This window comes from Dermacentor silvarum, chromosome 1, assembly GCF_013339745.2.
Source record: "Dermacentor silvarum isolate Dsil-2018 chromosome 1, BIME_Dsil_1.4, whole genome shotgun sequence".
NCBI classification, from domain to species: domain Eukaryota; kingdom Metazoa; phylum Arthropoda; class Arachnida; order Ixodida; family Ixodidae; genus Dermacentor; species Dermacentor silvarum.
The window spans coordinates 205,090,958-205,106,683 of record NC_051154.1 but is presented as its reverse complement, the minus strand read 5'-3'; the positions used below and the strand labels follow the sequence as shown (position 1 = coordinate 205,106,683).

Sequence of the window (15,726 nt, the reverse complement as noted above, 5' to 3'; positions counted from 1 at the left end):
GGAAAAATCCTGCTATACTCGACAAGAATCCTTCGCAGCAATTCTAGCATTTTTATTGAAAGATAGAAACGTCGACGATCTTGTTCTCATCGATGATATGCTTTGCGGTCGCTGTGGTCGCTATGATGCCAAACACGGTATGCGACGCCACAACAGGCTTGCAAAAATATTGATTGAATCGCTTTTGGGTGTCGCTTATGTTTGGGAAGAAAGGCCAGTCACTGCTTAATAAAGTTCACGGCTGAATTTTTATGTTATGTGCAAGTGTCTCGAAATATTATTTATTGCATTTTTGTGTTAACGTTGCGTACAGGGCTCTTCTGTGCTTCCCCAAACGTGGATTGAAACACCAAAGCTATGGTCCATTCCGTATTGCGGAAGTTTATTTTGTAGGCATGAAGTGCCCCTTTACTTCAGCCCCAATATCGGCGGGACTTTATTCCATGTTTTACATTACACGATGACTACATGTATCGGAACAAGTATAAAAGTCAGTTAAATACTTTGATTAGGGGTAAAGATCATATACATCAGCTCTGTGGGTCTAGCAGGATGGTTATCGAGTGCTCTGCGTATAATGGTTCACTCTATCAGAGGATGTAAGATTTCGCAGCGACATTGTTATGCTGAAGGGACGTTGTCCGCTATGCATTTTCAGTCTCGAATGCCCGACTTCAGCATTTTGATCGCCGGCACGTGTACATGGGCAACGCATTTTGCGGCTCGATTCTTCAGTTTGTTCTCCTTCACCTTTTGCAACTCCCATTTAATGGCGATCAAAATGTTGCCAATGCCCTGTGCATCCACAAAAGTTATTTATTACTTAGTTACTGCGTCGCGCGTCCTTATCGCACATATAATAAACTTCAGTCAGTGCTTTGCAGTACCAGGCGTCAGTTGTGCCGTATAGTACATCGGCCTGGGTTTGATCTCCGCAGCTGCTAGAGAATAAATGTTTTTTTTTTCAAAGGATGAACCGTGTTTGTTTCCAATGTTTGCGGTCTCAGGTGTAGAAATCGACCAATTGCAAATTTATCGGTTGCATGTTTCGTTCTCTTCCTCTGTGCTGAAACATCAGAATGCAGGTGTAGGCAATCATACAGTTTGCAGGGTGCAGCGTCATCTATATCATTGCGAATACTGATCCACTATAATCATAAGCGTCACACATCTGCATGTAGAGCGAGTTAGGAGACTAGACCATGTTCTCGCTCTGGACAGGGCTGGGCGCCGCCGCCGCTAGTCCACTCTTCGCCTTCGCCCTTCTTCCGAAATAAATGCAGGGACGACGCCGCAGCTCGTCGGCCACCGTCACGTCTTTCTACAGAAGGCTTCGACATACGAAGTAAATTCGTGAAAAGCAAACAAATTTTTATGTAGAGTATTTATTTAGAAAATGAGCCTATTATCGAATAGGCAGCCATCTTTATACACTGCCGTCCGCCTGTATAAACAATTAGATTTTATCATGGGTGCAAAGAGTGCCTGTGGAGGTCCTAGTGTTGACCTGGCGTGGGGAATCATTCCTTTGAGAGGCAATGCATGCACTCGACTTGATGGAAATCGTTGCTGTAATACAATAATGCATTTGTTGAATGAGGTAATTCTGGAGTTTCACATGCCAAAACCACGATTTGATTATGAGGCATGCCGTATGGGGGGACTCCGGATTAATTTTGACCGCCAGGGAATCTCTAACGTCAGCCGAATGCACGGGACACGGGCATTTTTGCATTTCGCCTCAACGAAACGGGGCCGCCGCGGCCGGAATTTGATCACACGACCTCGTTCTTAGCAGCGCAACACCATAGCCGTTAAGGCACCACGGCGGGTTAATGTATTTATTGTGATAGACGAACTTTGTGTCACGTGGTCGTTGCGCACGAATAGTGTTAATGTTATTCGCACCCTTCTCTTCACGACAAAAAAAGAAAAATGCAGTAAAATAGTTTTTTTTTCTTTGTCATTTATCAGTGAAATGTGGAACTTTTTTCCTGCAGCTGTTATTGAACCCGTGTCTATTAGTTTTGAAAAGCTCTTCATAATGCATTTATGTAACCTCTATCCTACTTGTTTGGAAATAAAGAATTGAATAGATTGCACATGATGGAAGTAGCATGGTAGTTTAGTCGATTTATTTCGCGGGCACTTGCCCCGTACGCACCGTTATTGTTTCAAATAGCCACGAACGTTCGCCGGACAACCTCGAAGAAAGAAAGAAAGAAAGAAAGAAAGAAAGAAAGAAAGAAAGAAAGAAAGAAAGAAAGAAAGAAAGAACGAAAGAATGGACTCGGCTCTTGCAGTACCGTTGTGATAACACCAACAGATTGTTTTTTTCACCACTATAAACAGATGTGCCACCTCGCATGAAATTAAAACCTGAAATCCCAACTAGCCTTAGGAAATTGTCCGGTCATTATATTCAACACATTGAATTATTGCCGTCACGTCTCAAAACTAATACTTCAATAACGTTGCCGTACGTATGCAAGCATTGCTAGTAACTCACAACAGGTATTCCTCACTACGATGGGGTTTCACATAAGCACCTTTTAACAAGGTTGCAAAATGTGGTGCGCGTACAAAATGTTATGGATATCATCACAGTCAACAGGAGTCAAACGTTGTTCTTCTACACTAGCAAACGTTAGCGCGCCACGTGCAGCGTTAGGCCGGTCCTCTTTCTTGATCGAACCGCGCGCTTCTTGTCTTGCTACCGTGTTTATGTAACCTTTTTATGCTGCTACCGTTCACAATAACGCACAGACCCGGTCAATAGCAGCCATTTATTTTCTGTGACGCACCTGAAGGTAAAATGATGAAGCCATAAAGCACGAAAAGACGATGCAACCTACTTTGAGGAAGAGACAAGGTTTTTTAATACGTACAATCCAGGTAGTGATGTCTTTTTTTCATTAAAGGATTAGTAGCGCGGGCTGTGACAATCACCGACTATTGTTGTGTGTCCGATAATCAGAGAATGTGCAATAAAATAATATTAGCAAAATGTTTTAATAACTGTTTCAGTGAGCATTTTCAGTTCCGAAATTGCAATAGTCTGAGTTCAAGGCATGTTGACACATTGGAAATGTCTCCAGCTTTCAGATATTCGACCCCTAAATTTATCACAAGATTGTTGTTCCTCGTAGGGTCGTCTCGCAGTGCGCAACTAAGACAGTGTGGGTAAATGAATGACAGAGGATCACTGAAAAAAAAAAACTGCTTTATTTGGCATACAAAGCAGCGGTCGCTGGACCGACGACAATGGTGGCAGGGATATGGATAACAACACGACGTCGGCCTATTGCCGGCGTCTGCATGATGACGAAGACAACGACAATTAATGACGAACAATGACAGTGGGTGCATGATGAAGGCACGACTACAACACGACGGTTCATGCCATGGCCAGGGACAAGTATTCTTTTCTGGCGATTTCCGCTCAGGAGAAGCAATGATAACAATGATGATAATACCGACGACAGACGACAGAAAACTTGACTGAAGTACTCTTAGCAGTTATTGCGGTAGTATGTACAACGCCAGTGTATTTTTCCGCAAGTCTGGACAGTAATAGTATATTGAAACTAATGCTAGTCTTAGGATTCCTGTTGAATGCGCTTTCTTTCAACACTGACCGGCTTCAATTTTGCAATTGGAACTGTAAGATATCATCATCAAGATACTCGAATACGAAGAGCAAGAGAACGGCTCCTTGGCGCGAGCGCGCGCTACTTCACTTCTTCAATAAACCGTTCATGTTCGAAGCAGTCACCGGTCTCGGTCGTTTTAACAATGGTGCCATGACCAGGATGCTACCTCCCCGCCAACAAGATGGGGAACCTGCAAAGAAGCAGCGGAGAAGAAAACGGCGGTGGAGCAGCGAATCAACCTGGATGGAGCGACGAGACCGAAGGGAAAGGCATACGCATCGGAACGGCTGAATGATAAGTAAGACGTCATTGTTACCCGCCTAGCAATGAGCAAAGAAGCAGTAACGAAAAAAAAATGTCACAGTTTCGCCCTAAGGGCGAAGCAATGAATGTGATAGCAACACAGCAATGTCATACGAAGTAAGGTGAGCGGCTTTGGTAGCAATATGAGTTGTAGTAAAGATGAGCTGATTAAGTAAGCAGATGTGCTGCGGCGTAAGTAGACCGACATGAAGAGAGACTCGATGACCACGAGAAGACGCGTGTGAAACTGTGGTGTTGATTGAGAAGCGCTTCCCGTGGGCAGCGCGTGCGAAAGGACACACCTGTAGCGCTGCACTGCCGATCCGGGCAGCATTGCATGTGTAGCGTGCGTTGGAAAATGTCGCCCGACTAGTACTAACTGAATGAACAAGCGTGGTGTGAGCGCGCACAAACAAACACGAATAGATCACACTGAATGACTGCAGACAACGACTGCCAAAACGCTGGCAGCAAGCATACGCCGCAGCGGGCGAAGGTACGTGCGGTCTATCGCTTCAACGGAAACTGAGCGGCGAATGCACGGCGCATAAAGGTCAGAGCCGTGTGGAGATAAGAGACGGTGCGGACGAGCGACGAGCGCGGTTGTTGGCAGAGTAGTAGTGCGCCCCCCCCCCCCCCCGCTCTTTCCGGCGCTGGCTTCCTGCTTCCTTGCTTGCGCGTGGGAGATGAGTGCGTTCGTTCTCTGTGATAGCGCGCGTCCCCGCACGCTTCCGCTCGGGCATACGGCGCGCGGCGAAGATTTTATCTATACGGAACCTCACGGCGACGGCGACGATGATGGCGACGGCGATGACGACGGCGACGGCGACAACGACGGCGACGGCGACGGCAGAAATCCGGTTGAAGTGTCCATATAATTGCTATCGCAATAAAAGAGGAAAGCACTTCGCTCCCAGATAACTCAGCTCATCAACTGAGCCGAACAGCAGATTAATGAAGGAGCTAACAGAGAAGAGTTGCTCTCAACGCATGCGCAGATTAAGGGAATAAGCGAAAGCCTCAAGAAGGCCAACGAACAAATGGAGCAATTTTTAACTGAAGATACTGCCGAAGGTGAATTCGAGAGAATAATAGAGTATGACATGAAAATAACGAAGATGCTGTCTCCCATAGAGTTCAGAATAAGAGCGCCAGCACAGGTGGATTTGAAGGCAGGCGGCATCAAGCACAGGACAAGATGCAAAGGAACTAGTTAAACTACTAGTTAAACAGAGAATAAACAAATCTTGTAAATAAAAAATTATTCATCGTACGGGCGACTTCTAAGAGTAACAGCATGGATATTCAGATTCATAAACAACGCAAGAAAAGAACACCACGAGGGGCCGTTAACAGAAAAAGAGATAACTGCAGAGACCTATTGGATACGACAAACACAAGTACTACTCAAGAAGACAAGTGGCAATGCTAAGTCAAGCACTAAACCCAGTAGGTGCTCACGTTGGTTTCGACGGGAATTCAGGGCGCAGGCTCCTTTCCCAAGCGTATCACCCCTGAAGGAAGCCGAACGCCAGGCCGGGGTACGCTTGTACCCTTTTGAACCAGTGGGTGCCCGGCGGCGGTGGGAATCGAACCCACAGCCTCCCGCAGCCGAGGCGGGTGTTCTACCACTAGGCCACGGCTGCGGTGGACAAGAAGTTTACTATGACGACAAAGGACTCATAAGAGAGAAAGGATGCTTGTACTACAGCCAGGAATCAAGCCGGCCCGTCATCGTACTTCCAAAGGACGAGTATTTCACGGAACTACTGATACGTCACGTTCATAAAATAATATTGCACGGCGGAGTTCAAGCCACGCTAGTGCAACTACGGGCTAAGCTCTGGATATTGCAAGGTCGCCAACAGCTTCAAGACAGACAACCAAGACCACACAACGGAGAGTCGACGTTGAAGAAACATGGCGAAGTAAATGTAAACTAGTGAAAGCTTGGTGAAAGAGATGGCACCACGAATATATCAAAGAAATAGGAGCTACTGTCAAAGCCAAGACAAGACAAGCGAAACCATTGTCACAAAAGGATGTGGTTTCAATTAAAGACCGGGGTCCAAGAGCATTTTGGAAAATGGGCCGAATTGAAAAAAGTTACCCTGGACGCGACGGAGTAACAAGAGCTTGCTTACTTTGAACGGGCAACAAAGAGTTTATCAGAAGAACTGTGAACAACATCTACCCTCTTGAAGAGTGCTTCAAATAGCCCGCCAAAGCCTATTTCGGTGCCGGTTGGGCGGGCGGGAGGTTGTAAAATATCATAATCAAGATACTCGAAGACGAAGAGCAAGAGAACGGCTCCTTGGCGCGAGCGCGCGCTACGTCACTTCTTCAATAAACCGTTCATGTTCGAAGCAGTCACCGGTCTCGGTCGTTTTAACAGGAACATTGATGTTAAAAAGATAACGTAAAAAATTGACTAGTCAATATTCAACCATTACTTATTTATTTAGTCAATCGCGCATGTTTACTGGTGGCCCCTAATTAATAATACCACGCCAAAAGAAGAAGCATCAGTGCCTCCATCCCCACCACACTGTCTTCAATAAAGTTGGTTGTTTCTCATTGTGGTAGGTTTAAAGCGTCAGGGAACTAACTTCTTGAGTGAGACTCTATCATTGATTGAATTCCATTTCAAGCAGATGTTCACAGCGGTCTTAGGGCTGGATGAATTCTTATTTAAGTACAAAGGCATTGTAGTTGATGCGTCGTTTTCAGCTACCAACCTTTTGTTCGGCGAAACGTTCAGCGCTGATGAAGAAAATATCAGAATAACGGCACACTTTTCAGTGCCACATGTCCTTGATTTCTGCATCACAGCAAAATCATAAGCAAGTGATGGGTGTTTCATAAAATGGTAAGAAGACTAATGCGGTCGGATGACACTGGGTCATTGGGTTTCACGCAAGTGCGTGAGGTTGACGCCAAGATACGCTGTAAGAACTCGCGCTTATTTGCATTTAGATCCTCAGTTCTTCTGGTGTGAAAAACGATGTTGCAAAGCAAACAAATTTCTTTCCTGAATGTCATTCCAGTGGCCATCGAAATTGGCACATCATTACGCATCAAGATTTTATCCAAGTCAGCTCAGTTTAGCTGCTCTTTACAGCTGTCATTTTCTTGACAATATCGAATAATTGAATAAGACGTGCTTTTTCATGGTGATGCTTTGTTCCTTAGTAAAGACATTACTTTGATTGCTTGCTTTTTCTGGGAATGAAAAGCTGTGTCTTATCCTTACGACTGCCGTGGCACTACAGCCAGGTTGTTCGACAGCGTGAAACAATGTCCAATAGAATTGATCGCATTTGTTGTTTCCAATGATGCGCGTTTCATAGCAGGCGTTATCACGACAATTTGTTGAGGCTTTATGTTTGAAGCTATACTCAAGTTTACGTGTTAAGAAAGTAGCTGCTCTTTATTCTATTCGTATGTTTTCCCTGTATAAGTCACCCAGTCCACTACACAATACGAGACCATGAATACTGGTATGTCCCACTGGCCGCGCACAAAATATAGAATGCAAGCATGGAAATTTGCTCATCCGTTAACACTACACAACCATAGTTTAAATTATTTATCTAATAAAAACATTTCTTATAAAAACCTCAAAAAATTTGTTTGTGATGTTTTTCTGCAGTACCAAAAGTTGCTGGCGTTATGTTTAGTTTTAGATTCCGTACGTCATTCTTGTATTACTGGAATGTACTGTTCGGCTATATACTTGTCGAGTAAATCATCTGTCGGTATGCCACTGCCTGATGTACTTTTGGGAGATGGGAGCTTTGTCATGTCCCAATACTGTGGTATTTTTCCCCATCTCCTCAGCCATGTGATGCAACACATGTCTCAAACAAATAAACTTTTGAAAGAAACGAGTCAACGTGTATGACAGACGGCGTTGACACGTCGTTCATACTGCATGTTTCCGAAAGTGAGATGCGGTGGTTTAATTTGAGTCCATTGATGTTATATTACAGGCAGTTTAGGCACCATCGTAGGGAGTGAATCAGGAGAGCTTATTTCAGGAGAAACAGGAGACGTTGGCCTGAAGTAAAAGTCCCGTAGTCTGCTACTCTGCAGAGAAGGCAGGGGAAAAGGAAAAAGAGGGATATGAAGAGTGATGTTTATGATAGACAGTAGGATGTGACTATCTACACGTTCATGTCCTAAGGTGCTACCAATGTCCATGTGAACAAATGTAAAACAAAAAAAAAAAACACGTTAATTATGGACACATTGCTGCATAGGGTGACTTGGCTTCAAAAGAACTTGTCCACTTGTGCCTTTAGCCTTGTGCCCAAGACAATATTCGTAAATTTCCTTAAATAAACTCAACAACAAGAACAACAACGAGGATGATGACGTTATCATCATTGTCATCATCATCCTCCTCATTATCATCATAGCGGTTGATGTGCTACTTCAAGTGGCTATCTCTAACATCACTCATAGTGAACGATGGTCATGTGAACTAGAGCACTGCACGGGCTCGCGCTTACCCGAAAGCTCGGGCCCGGCTCGGCCCGTGGGCCGGGCCGGGCCGGGTAGAACAGTTTTTTCGCGGGCTCGGGCCGGGCTCGGGCACGGCGTGTGCTTTTTGACCCGGGCCCGGGCCGGGCTCGTGCTTTCTGGTGGTGTGCATGTAACGTGCAGCGAGTTATTATCGGGCGTCTCAACTCTGAAAAACATTATTTTTCGGTCTCGGGCCGGGTTCGGGCCCATTTCGCGTCGGGCTCGGGCCGGGCTCGGGCCTAAGGTAAAGGGGTGGCGGGCCGGGCAGGGAGGGTAACGTAGATTATTCCGGGCCCCGGCCGGCCGGGGTCTCGCCATAAAAGTTTTGATCGGGCTCGGGCGGGCCGCCCAACGGGCCGCCCAACGCCCAAAAAATCGGCCCGTGCAGTGCTCTAATGTGAACTGCTATGGAAGCCAACAAATGTGTAACCGCAATACCATGGCGACGCCTTAAGCAGCTTTCGGTAGCTGGTAAGACTGAGGGAAAATGCAGTTGTTATCTAGAATTTTGGTGGATATACTTGCTTAAACATTGTAACTTTGCTTACAGTACCTATAGGTTAGCGTGAGTTCTTAAATTTCAGTACCTCTTAGAAACTAGTAGAAATCCTTTGGACAACGATATCCTGGGATGACTTCTTAAGTCCTCGAAGATGACTAAATGGCCATTGACTCACCTTCAGATCTGTGACCTCATTGTCGTCGCGCAGGCAAGGAAGCAGTAAATGCAAATTCTGGACGTTAAACCTAATGAATCAATCATCGTTATTCTGTAGTCGTCATGTCATCGTCGCTCTCGTCGTCTTGCCGTTGTATTATATACAATTGGACATATCAGCAGGTTTAGAGCACAGAGCTCTCGCTTGACTTAAGCAATCATGCTCTGATGGTTTCTGCCTCATTTTCTCCTTTCTATATGAAGTTATAAAAGTTGGTGTTGACGCCAACTTCTCTGCCTAGTCAGATGCAGAAGCGACACAAAATCTTATGCAACACAGGAATCCAATGTGACGCAAGATCATTCTTATAGCACGTCCGTTCCGTGGCATCTCGCCACGGAACTCATGCTTGAACAAGACCTAAATGAAGTTTTCGCATCTAATTTGTGCTACTAAAAGAATATAACAAAAGACAGAAATGGGCAAGAACTGATGCTTGAACAAGACCTAAATGAAGTTTTCGCATCAAGCTTGTGCTACTGAAAGAATATAACAAAAGACAGAAATGGTCAGCTCTAACAGGAAAGTGAATAGAGGAAGGCCTTCATCAGAAGAGATAATTCAATGAAATAACGGAAAGTTCCTATGACGCTTAAAATACGCTGAAAGCGCGGAAGCACAACCCAGTGCACTGTGGACTGCAAGCAACTGTGCTGTGCACATGTTGCGAAGTGCTTTATTTTTCACACAAGAGCCTTAATTGTTGCAGAGATCATTGCCGTTGTTCCCCTGGAAACGTTTCACACGAAACAAGCAAGTTTACCGCTCAAAGCTCGATAGCACGGCCAGCGGCGGCTCACCCGCAGTACTTTTCACGGCCTGTCGACGCGGCGGGTTAACAGAGGGCAGAATGCAATAATTATATTAAATGAATTGGCGAATTATTATTTTCGCTTGCTACTAAAACTTCGCGTGTCTTTCGCATCTCATACACTTAGTCGTCTTGGAGCCAGCCTTCAGTAATGTCCGCAAGTATTACATGGCGCTCGCCCAAGAGGCACCCATGCAAGCGAGAGCTTCTCCTGTGGACCCTCCGTCGCAAAACATTTTTCGCCTATCCCAGACCCTATATTCATTTATTTCTTGTTTACTTTGCTTTTAATAAAGACGGTTGCACCCCCTCTATTCTGCACACAGAGTCCGCAGTCCCGAGTCAATGAGTGAGCTAAGCAGCCACGCTACCATGCAAACCTTCGCGTTATTTACCAACCCCAATCTTAGACCAAGCAAACATTTAGAGAAGCAATACTCAAGATTGCACTTCGCTCGAGCGCCACTGTACACTGCACTGTACAGTCGTGAGTAACTGCTGCCGCTGTGCGCCTCCACAATCGAACAAATTCTTGCGCCAAGTAGCGGTTCGTTTTATCGGTGTTATGTTTAAGTGTTTAGTACTTCGACGTATCAGACGCGTGACTCAGGAACAACCCCTCCAATGACGTACAGCTTGATAACGCAATATAACAGCAGGGATTGTGACTACATCAGCTTTGCATCCGGATACTTCAGTTTGAAGGAAGGCACACTGTGTGTGTACATATGCAATTCATGTGCGTGGGAGGGCGCGAGCAGCAGCATCGAAGCGCACTAAAGAGTCGCGTTGTAAGTCTTGGAGGCCATGCAATTGGCTAATACTATTCTGTACGCTCCACTTGATGGTGCTCGTAAACAACAAAAATAGCATATTTTGGACATTTTTGCATATTTAGAACGCTCGCTCACTAGTTAGAACCAATTTTCACCAACCGCGGTGGCTCAGCGACTATGGCATTCTGCTACTGAGCACGAGGTCGTGAGTCGATTCCTGACCGAGGCAGCCGCATTTCGATGACGGTGAAATGCAATACTACTACTACTACTACTACTACTATTAATAATAATAATAATAATAATAATAATAATAATAATAATAATAATAATAATAATAATAATAATAATAAAAAGAACACTCGTGCAATCAGATTTAGGCGTTAGCTCAGGAACCCCAGGTGGTGAAATTTAATCCGGAGCCTGCCGCTACAGCGTCCCTCATAATCCATTGTACATTTCCCGGATGTTAAATCGCACAACTTTATGAATGAATGCATGAATTCTTTTATTAAGCAAAGGGAGGCCCGAAGGTCGCTGGGTGGGGAGGAGGGACATGCGAGGAGAGGTAGACACCCACTAAATCGCGCGAGCCAGGCCGCTAGCAACGCCAAAGTTGGCTAACTTTACTAAGTGATCGGGGTTTTCGAGAATGTCATTCTGCAAAGCTTCAATGTGGCAATACAACATTTTCGAAAACCCCGATCACCTAGTATTTAAAACGAATTTGTCAATTAGAACAGTAGAACATAGTTTTTTCAGTAATGCAGTGTGGGTGAGAAGGAGTTGTAGGGCGCCCGTGTAAGTGAGGTAACAATAATTAAGATAAACCTCAACCGATTTGGCTGGTGCCCCATGGACTTGTAACACGCATGTGTAGCGTGTCTTTATCTACCTCACTGACCAGGCAGCCTCGGGACCTGGGACCAGTGAGATGAGGCGATGTCGAAGGGGTTGCAGAAGAACGGAGAATACATGATGAAGCGCGGTGGGTTTCAAAAATGGCACGAAGTACGAAGCACTAGAAGCTACAGGTAGCGGAATAATACACGCAGACACTTGCTGCAAGCATTAACAGTGGCACGCGGATAACCTCTGCCGCACTGTCTGGCAGAAGTCGGACCTTAAACAAAGCCGGGATTTTGTCCTCGACCTTGTTGTGCTAGCCGTGAAGCGACGTAGCTTCTTAAATACCACCGCGGATCCACAGACAAAGGACATTTTGGTAGCCGAAGCCGGGACAGTGTGCCGAGGTTTCGGGAAAGCCCCTACTCGTGCAGAAGTGTTCAATATGCATGCTAAACCATACCTACCAACTCTCCATTCTGCTTCTAGAAATAGGTAAAGAAGGTGTTGACGGTACTCAACTGCTCCGTCACCGTGAACGAGGTAATAATAGCGATGAACAGCATCAGTGCACGTTGATGATATAACAACGAGCAATTGATGCTTGCGCGTGCTCTCAGACACGATCTACAGTCATACTTACAGTTATGGCAGCTGCCAACTATATCCTAATTATGGAATTGCATAGAGCATGCCATGTAGGTCCGGAATGTTGTTGTCTATAGCCTACCTACTAAGGCCTAAATAAAATATAATTGTGTTGTTTTGGCGTCCGGACACTGCACAGTGGGATATGAGAGACGCCATAGTGGAGTGCCTCAGTTTAAGTTTGACCACGTGTGATTCTTTAACGAGCATGTAAGTCTGATTACACGAGCGTTCCACTTCTAATCGAAATGCGGCCGCCGTGGCCGGGAATCCAACGCACGACCTCTTGTTTAGCAGCAGAACGCCGTAACCACTGTGGCAGCCGAAGAATTCCAATGCGCAGCTTTTCACATAAGCAACACGAACGTGGTTTAAGCGTCTTTTCATTTTTTTTCTGAAAACGAAGCATGCGTATTCAGATGGGTGTGTCGTGTGAATACGAGCTAGGTTTGTTTCCTTCACAAAAGTGCCAATGTTTGCCTTTTCTTGAACACATGCTGTGCTGTCATGATACACGGACACAAGAAGCTCGCCCTTGCGTGTTCTGGTTGAATGCGTGTGCACAGATGCAATCCTTACCATTCTCAAAATGTGTTTAAATTATTCCTCGAGAATATATGCGTCGTTGTCTGAAGGACATTGTACAGAGAAGCCTGAGGTGCTGTGGACGGCGATCACTTCGAACCTGGTAACAAACAACAAAGTGAGGCAGCCTCGAGCGCTGCGTTAGAGTCAACACAGTTGTCTGTGGGACACACGCGTTCAGCCCCTTCAGCAACCTGCTAATTTTTCCACGCTGAACGCGTGGACACCGATACGGTGACCATATTATGTAGCATGATTGGCTACAGCAGTTGTGAAATGTGCAACACTAGAAACGCATGCCGTATAATATGGATGGTGACGCATTAATAACGGGATTCTGGGACCTTCAGCTTTGGTGGTTGTGGTGACTTCTATTTTCCCTAGTGCTCTTTTGTACGGCTTTTTGGAGCCTCGTAGTAGCTGCTTTTCCCTGCTAATAAAAAGGCGAATTCCCGGCGAAACTATTCATATTTATTCTGGTTCCGAAGAAGTAATTCACAAAAATAACTACAACATTTCACTCATACTCCCATTCTGTCATACGTTTTAAAGCCACCACACTCAAACTACCGCTACATATTATGGCTCATATTTAACAAGGTGCGAAAAGGCCAAGTAGACGTTCTACCCTTCAGTCGATGCTGTAGCACCTTGCACAGGCATACTCGTTAAGCTAAAGTACTAGCATACACTGCAGCGAATATATTGTAGATCACACTTTCAACGAGTGGGGAATACACTCAAAAGTTGCATTGAGAATGTATCACAGACTAAGACGAGGAAATGTGTCCCATCATGTATGTTTGTTCTTTCTCGTCTTTCGTTCCACAATGCAGCCACTCCCATCATGACCGAAAACGTTTTCTTTTTTTTTTTCGTATGTGTTTATTCCACGCATAATAGACTCAAATTCTCCATCGATTTTTGTTTTGTTTTTTGCAGTGCTGCTGCAGACCATGTGCGGGTTAGCACAAATACACGACAAAGACAGAATCTTCAGGTTCTGGCTGGGGTTCAGGCCTGTGGTATCTTTCTTCAAAGCAGAAACAGTAGAGGTGAGTTGCTTCATGGTGGTACGCCGAGGCCACTGTGCTGGTCGTCGTCCACTCTGCACGGGCCGATTCACTAACGTGCTTTTTTTCCTTTCACTTTTTCAGGTCATATTAAGTAGTAATACCGTTTTAGATAAATCTTTTGACTACACATTATTACACCCCTGGTTGGGCACAGGTTTATTAACAAGGTGAGAAATCTTTTTCCTGCCATTTCTTCAAATGCAATAACCAAATAATTACCTAGAAGCGAGAAACAATTAACATGCTCACCAACAAATATTTAAGATGTGCAATGTGTCAGAATTCTCACTTCTAATTCTCTCTTTGTGTTCACTCCAAGACAGTCACAATAAACGAGCAGTGTGACTTTATTTTATGCTGTAATCGCATGCGCTATAACTTGCGGAATAGCCACACGGCAAGCAGTGTGGGAACTGTTCGCCCGCTTACGGTAATAAAAGCTGAGAATACATAAGGAGGTTGACTCACGTATGTTTATCAAGTGTTTTTCTTGACACGGGGGGGGGGGGGGGGGGTGCAATATCGCCGTAACAAGCTATCGGTGCGAGAGAGTGCAAACAATGGCATTCTTCTATTCATGACCACGATGCACTCTTCTGTTCAAAATTATGCTAATTTTGCAGCTTTCTCTACAATATACTTTTTTATGAAAGTTGACTCACGATCTGGTCATTCTCATATCTGCTAGCGAGGAGCAGCAACATGGCGCTTTGTACACATGAAAATAAGCGTCTTTCTTTTTAAAGAAAAAAACAACAAAACACTATCAAGACTATTGATATTTCATTTAAACTGAGCTCCAACATCTTAAATGTGTTATTTCGTCAAAACAGGTGAGCTCTTGAAAATTGTACAAGAATAAACACTTGATTAGTCGAATTTCATTGCACGGGAAACATCGAATAGAAGGCTGACAAATGCGGTCTGCTTTTTCCTGGTCCGTCTGTTCCTTTTTTGGCTTTTTCGTGCAAAAAGAAATGCCAAAATAAAGCACAAGTTGAAGTTCAAAAATTCTAATGTGCTACTCCACTTGAACTAAACGAGTTTTTTTTTATTTCTGAAATTCGTTACACCTGGCTTTGTTTGTGTGTGCGGAAAGTGCGTGTGTCTGATGTGCCCCGCGGTCTCCCAGTTCAGGCAACAAATGGCGGCGGAGAAGAAAGATGCTAACACCGGCCTTCCACTTTCGGATACTGGAGGACTTCATTCCGGTGTTCAATGAGCAGGCCGTGATATTCGTGAAAAACCTCAAGGAGCAGCAGAACAAAAAGTACATCGACATTGTTCCTCTGGTCACACTCTGCACGCTCGACATCATCTGCGGTGAGCTGGCTCCCGACACTCAACCCGCAGTCGCAGAGCGTTTCTCGTTCCTAGTCAGTTGGCAGCGCAAAGGTAAAAGAGAACGGGTGACCCTATTTTAAACTTTTTATGGAACTCGCTTCTCGAAGTCGTTTGCGAAGAAGAAGGTGCTTAAGTGTTTTGTACATGAATGCCTGTTGAAATGAATGCAATGTCACAGACTTATGGAAAAATGACACAGTGTGCACTATACTTGTCAATTTATTTTTGTTCATATGAATTTAAAGGAGAGAGTGCTAGCAGCTACTGCACGTCGCTGGGTGAACAAGAAAGCGAACCATTAGAAAACACTCATTCCACACTTAGATCATGAACGTTTCCAAAATTTCCGTACGTTAGTACAGGAATTGCAGAGAAGGGAGTACAAGGACACTCAGAAACATACGTAGTTTTGTAAATAGTCCAAAGTACAACAAATGG

General features: G+C 44.8%; 1 protein-coding gene across 2 annotated transcripts in view; it reads left to right on the top strand.

Moving 5' to 3' along the window:
* The window catches only part of LOC119436676 (cytochrome P450 4c3-like), a 144,817-nt gene that overhangs the window by 119,421 nt on the left and 9,670 nt on the right, over window positions 1–15,726 (top strand). For both annotated transcript variants that reach the window (XM_049659636.1, XM_037703637.2), the window contains exons 2-4: window positions 13,811–13,923; window positions 14,026–14,111; window positions 15,077–15,267. In XM_049659636.1, coding sequence (XP_049515593.1) covers window positions 13,811–13,923; window positions 14,026–14,111; window positions 15,077–15,267 — 390 coding nt within the window. The remainder of the gene's footprint in view (window positions 1–13,810; window positions 13,924–14,025; window positions 14,112–15,076; window positions 15,268–15,726) is intronic.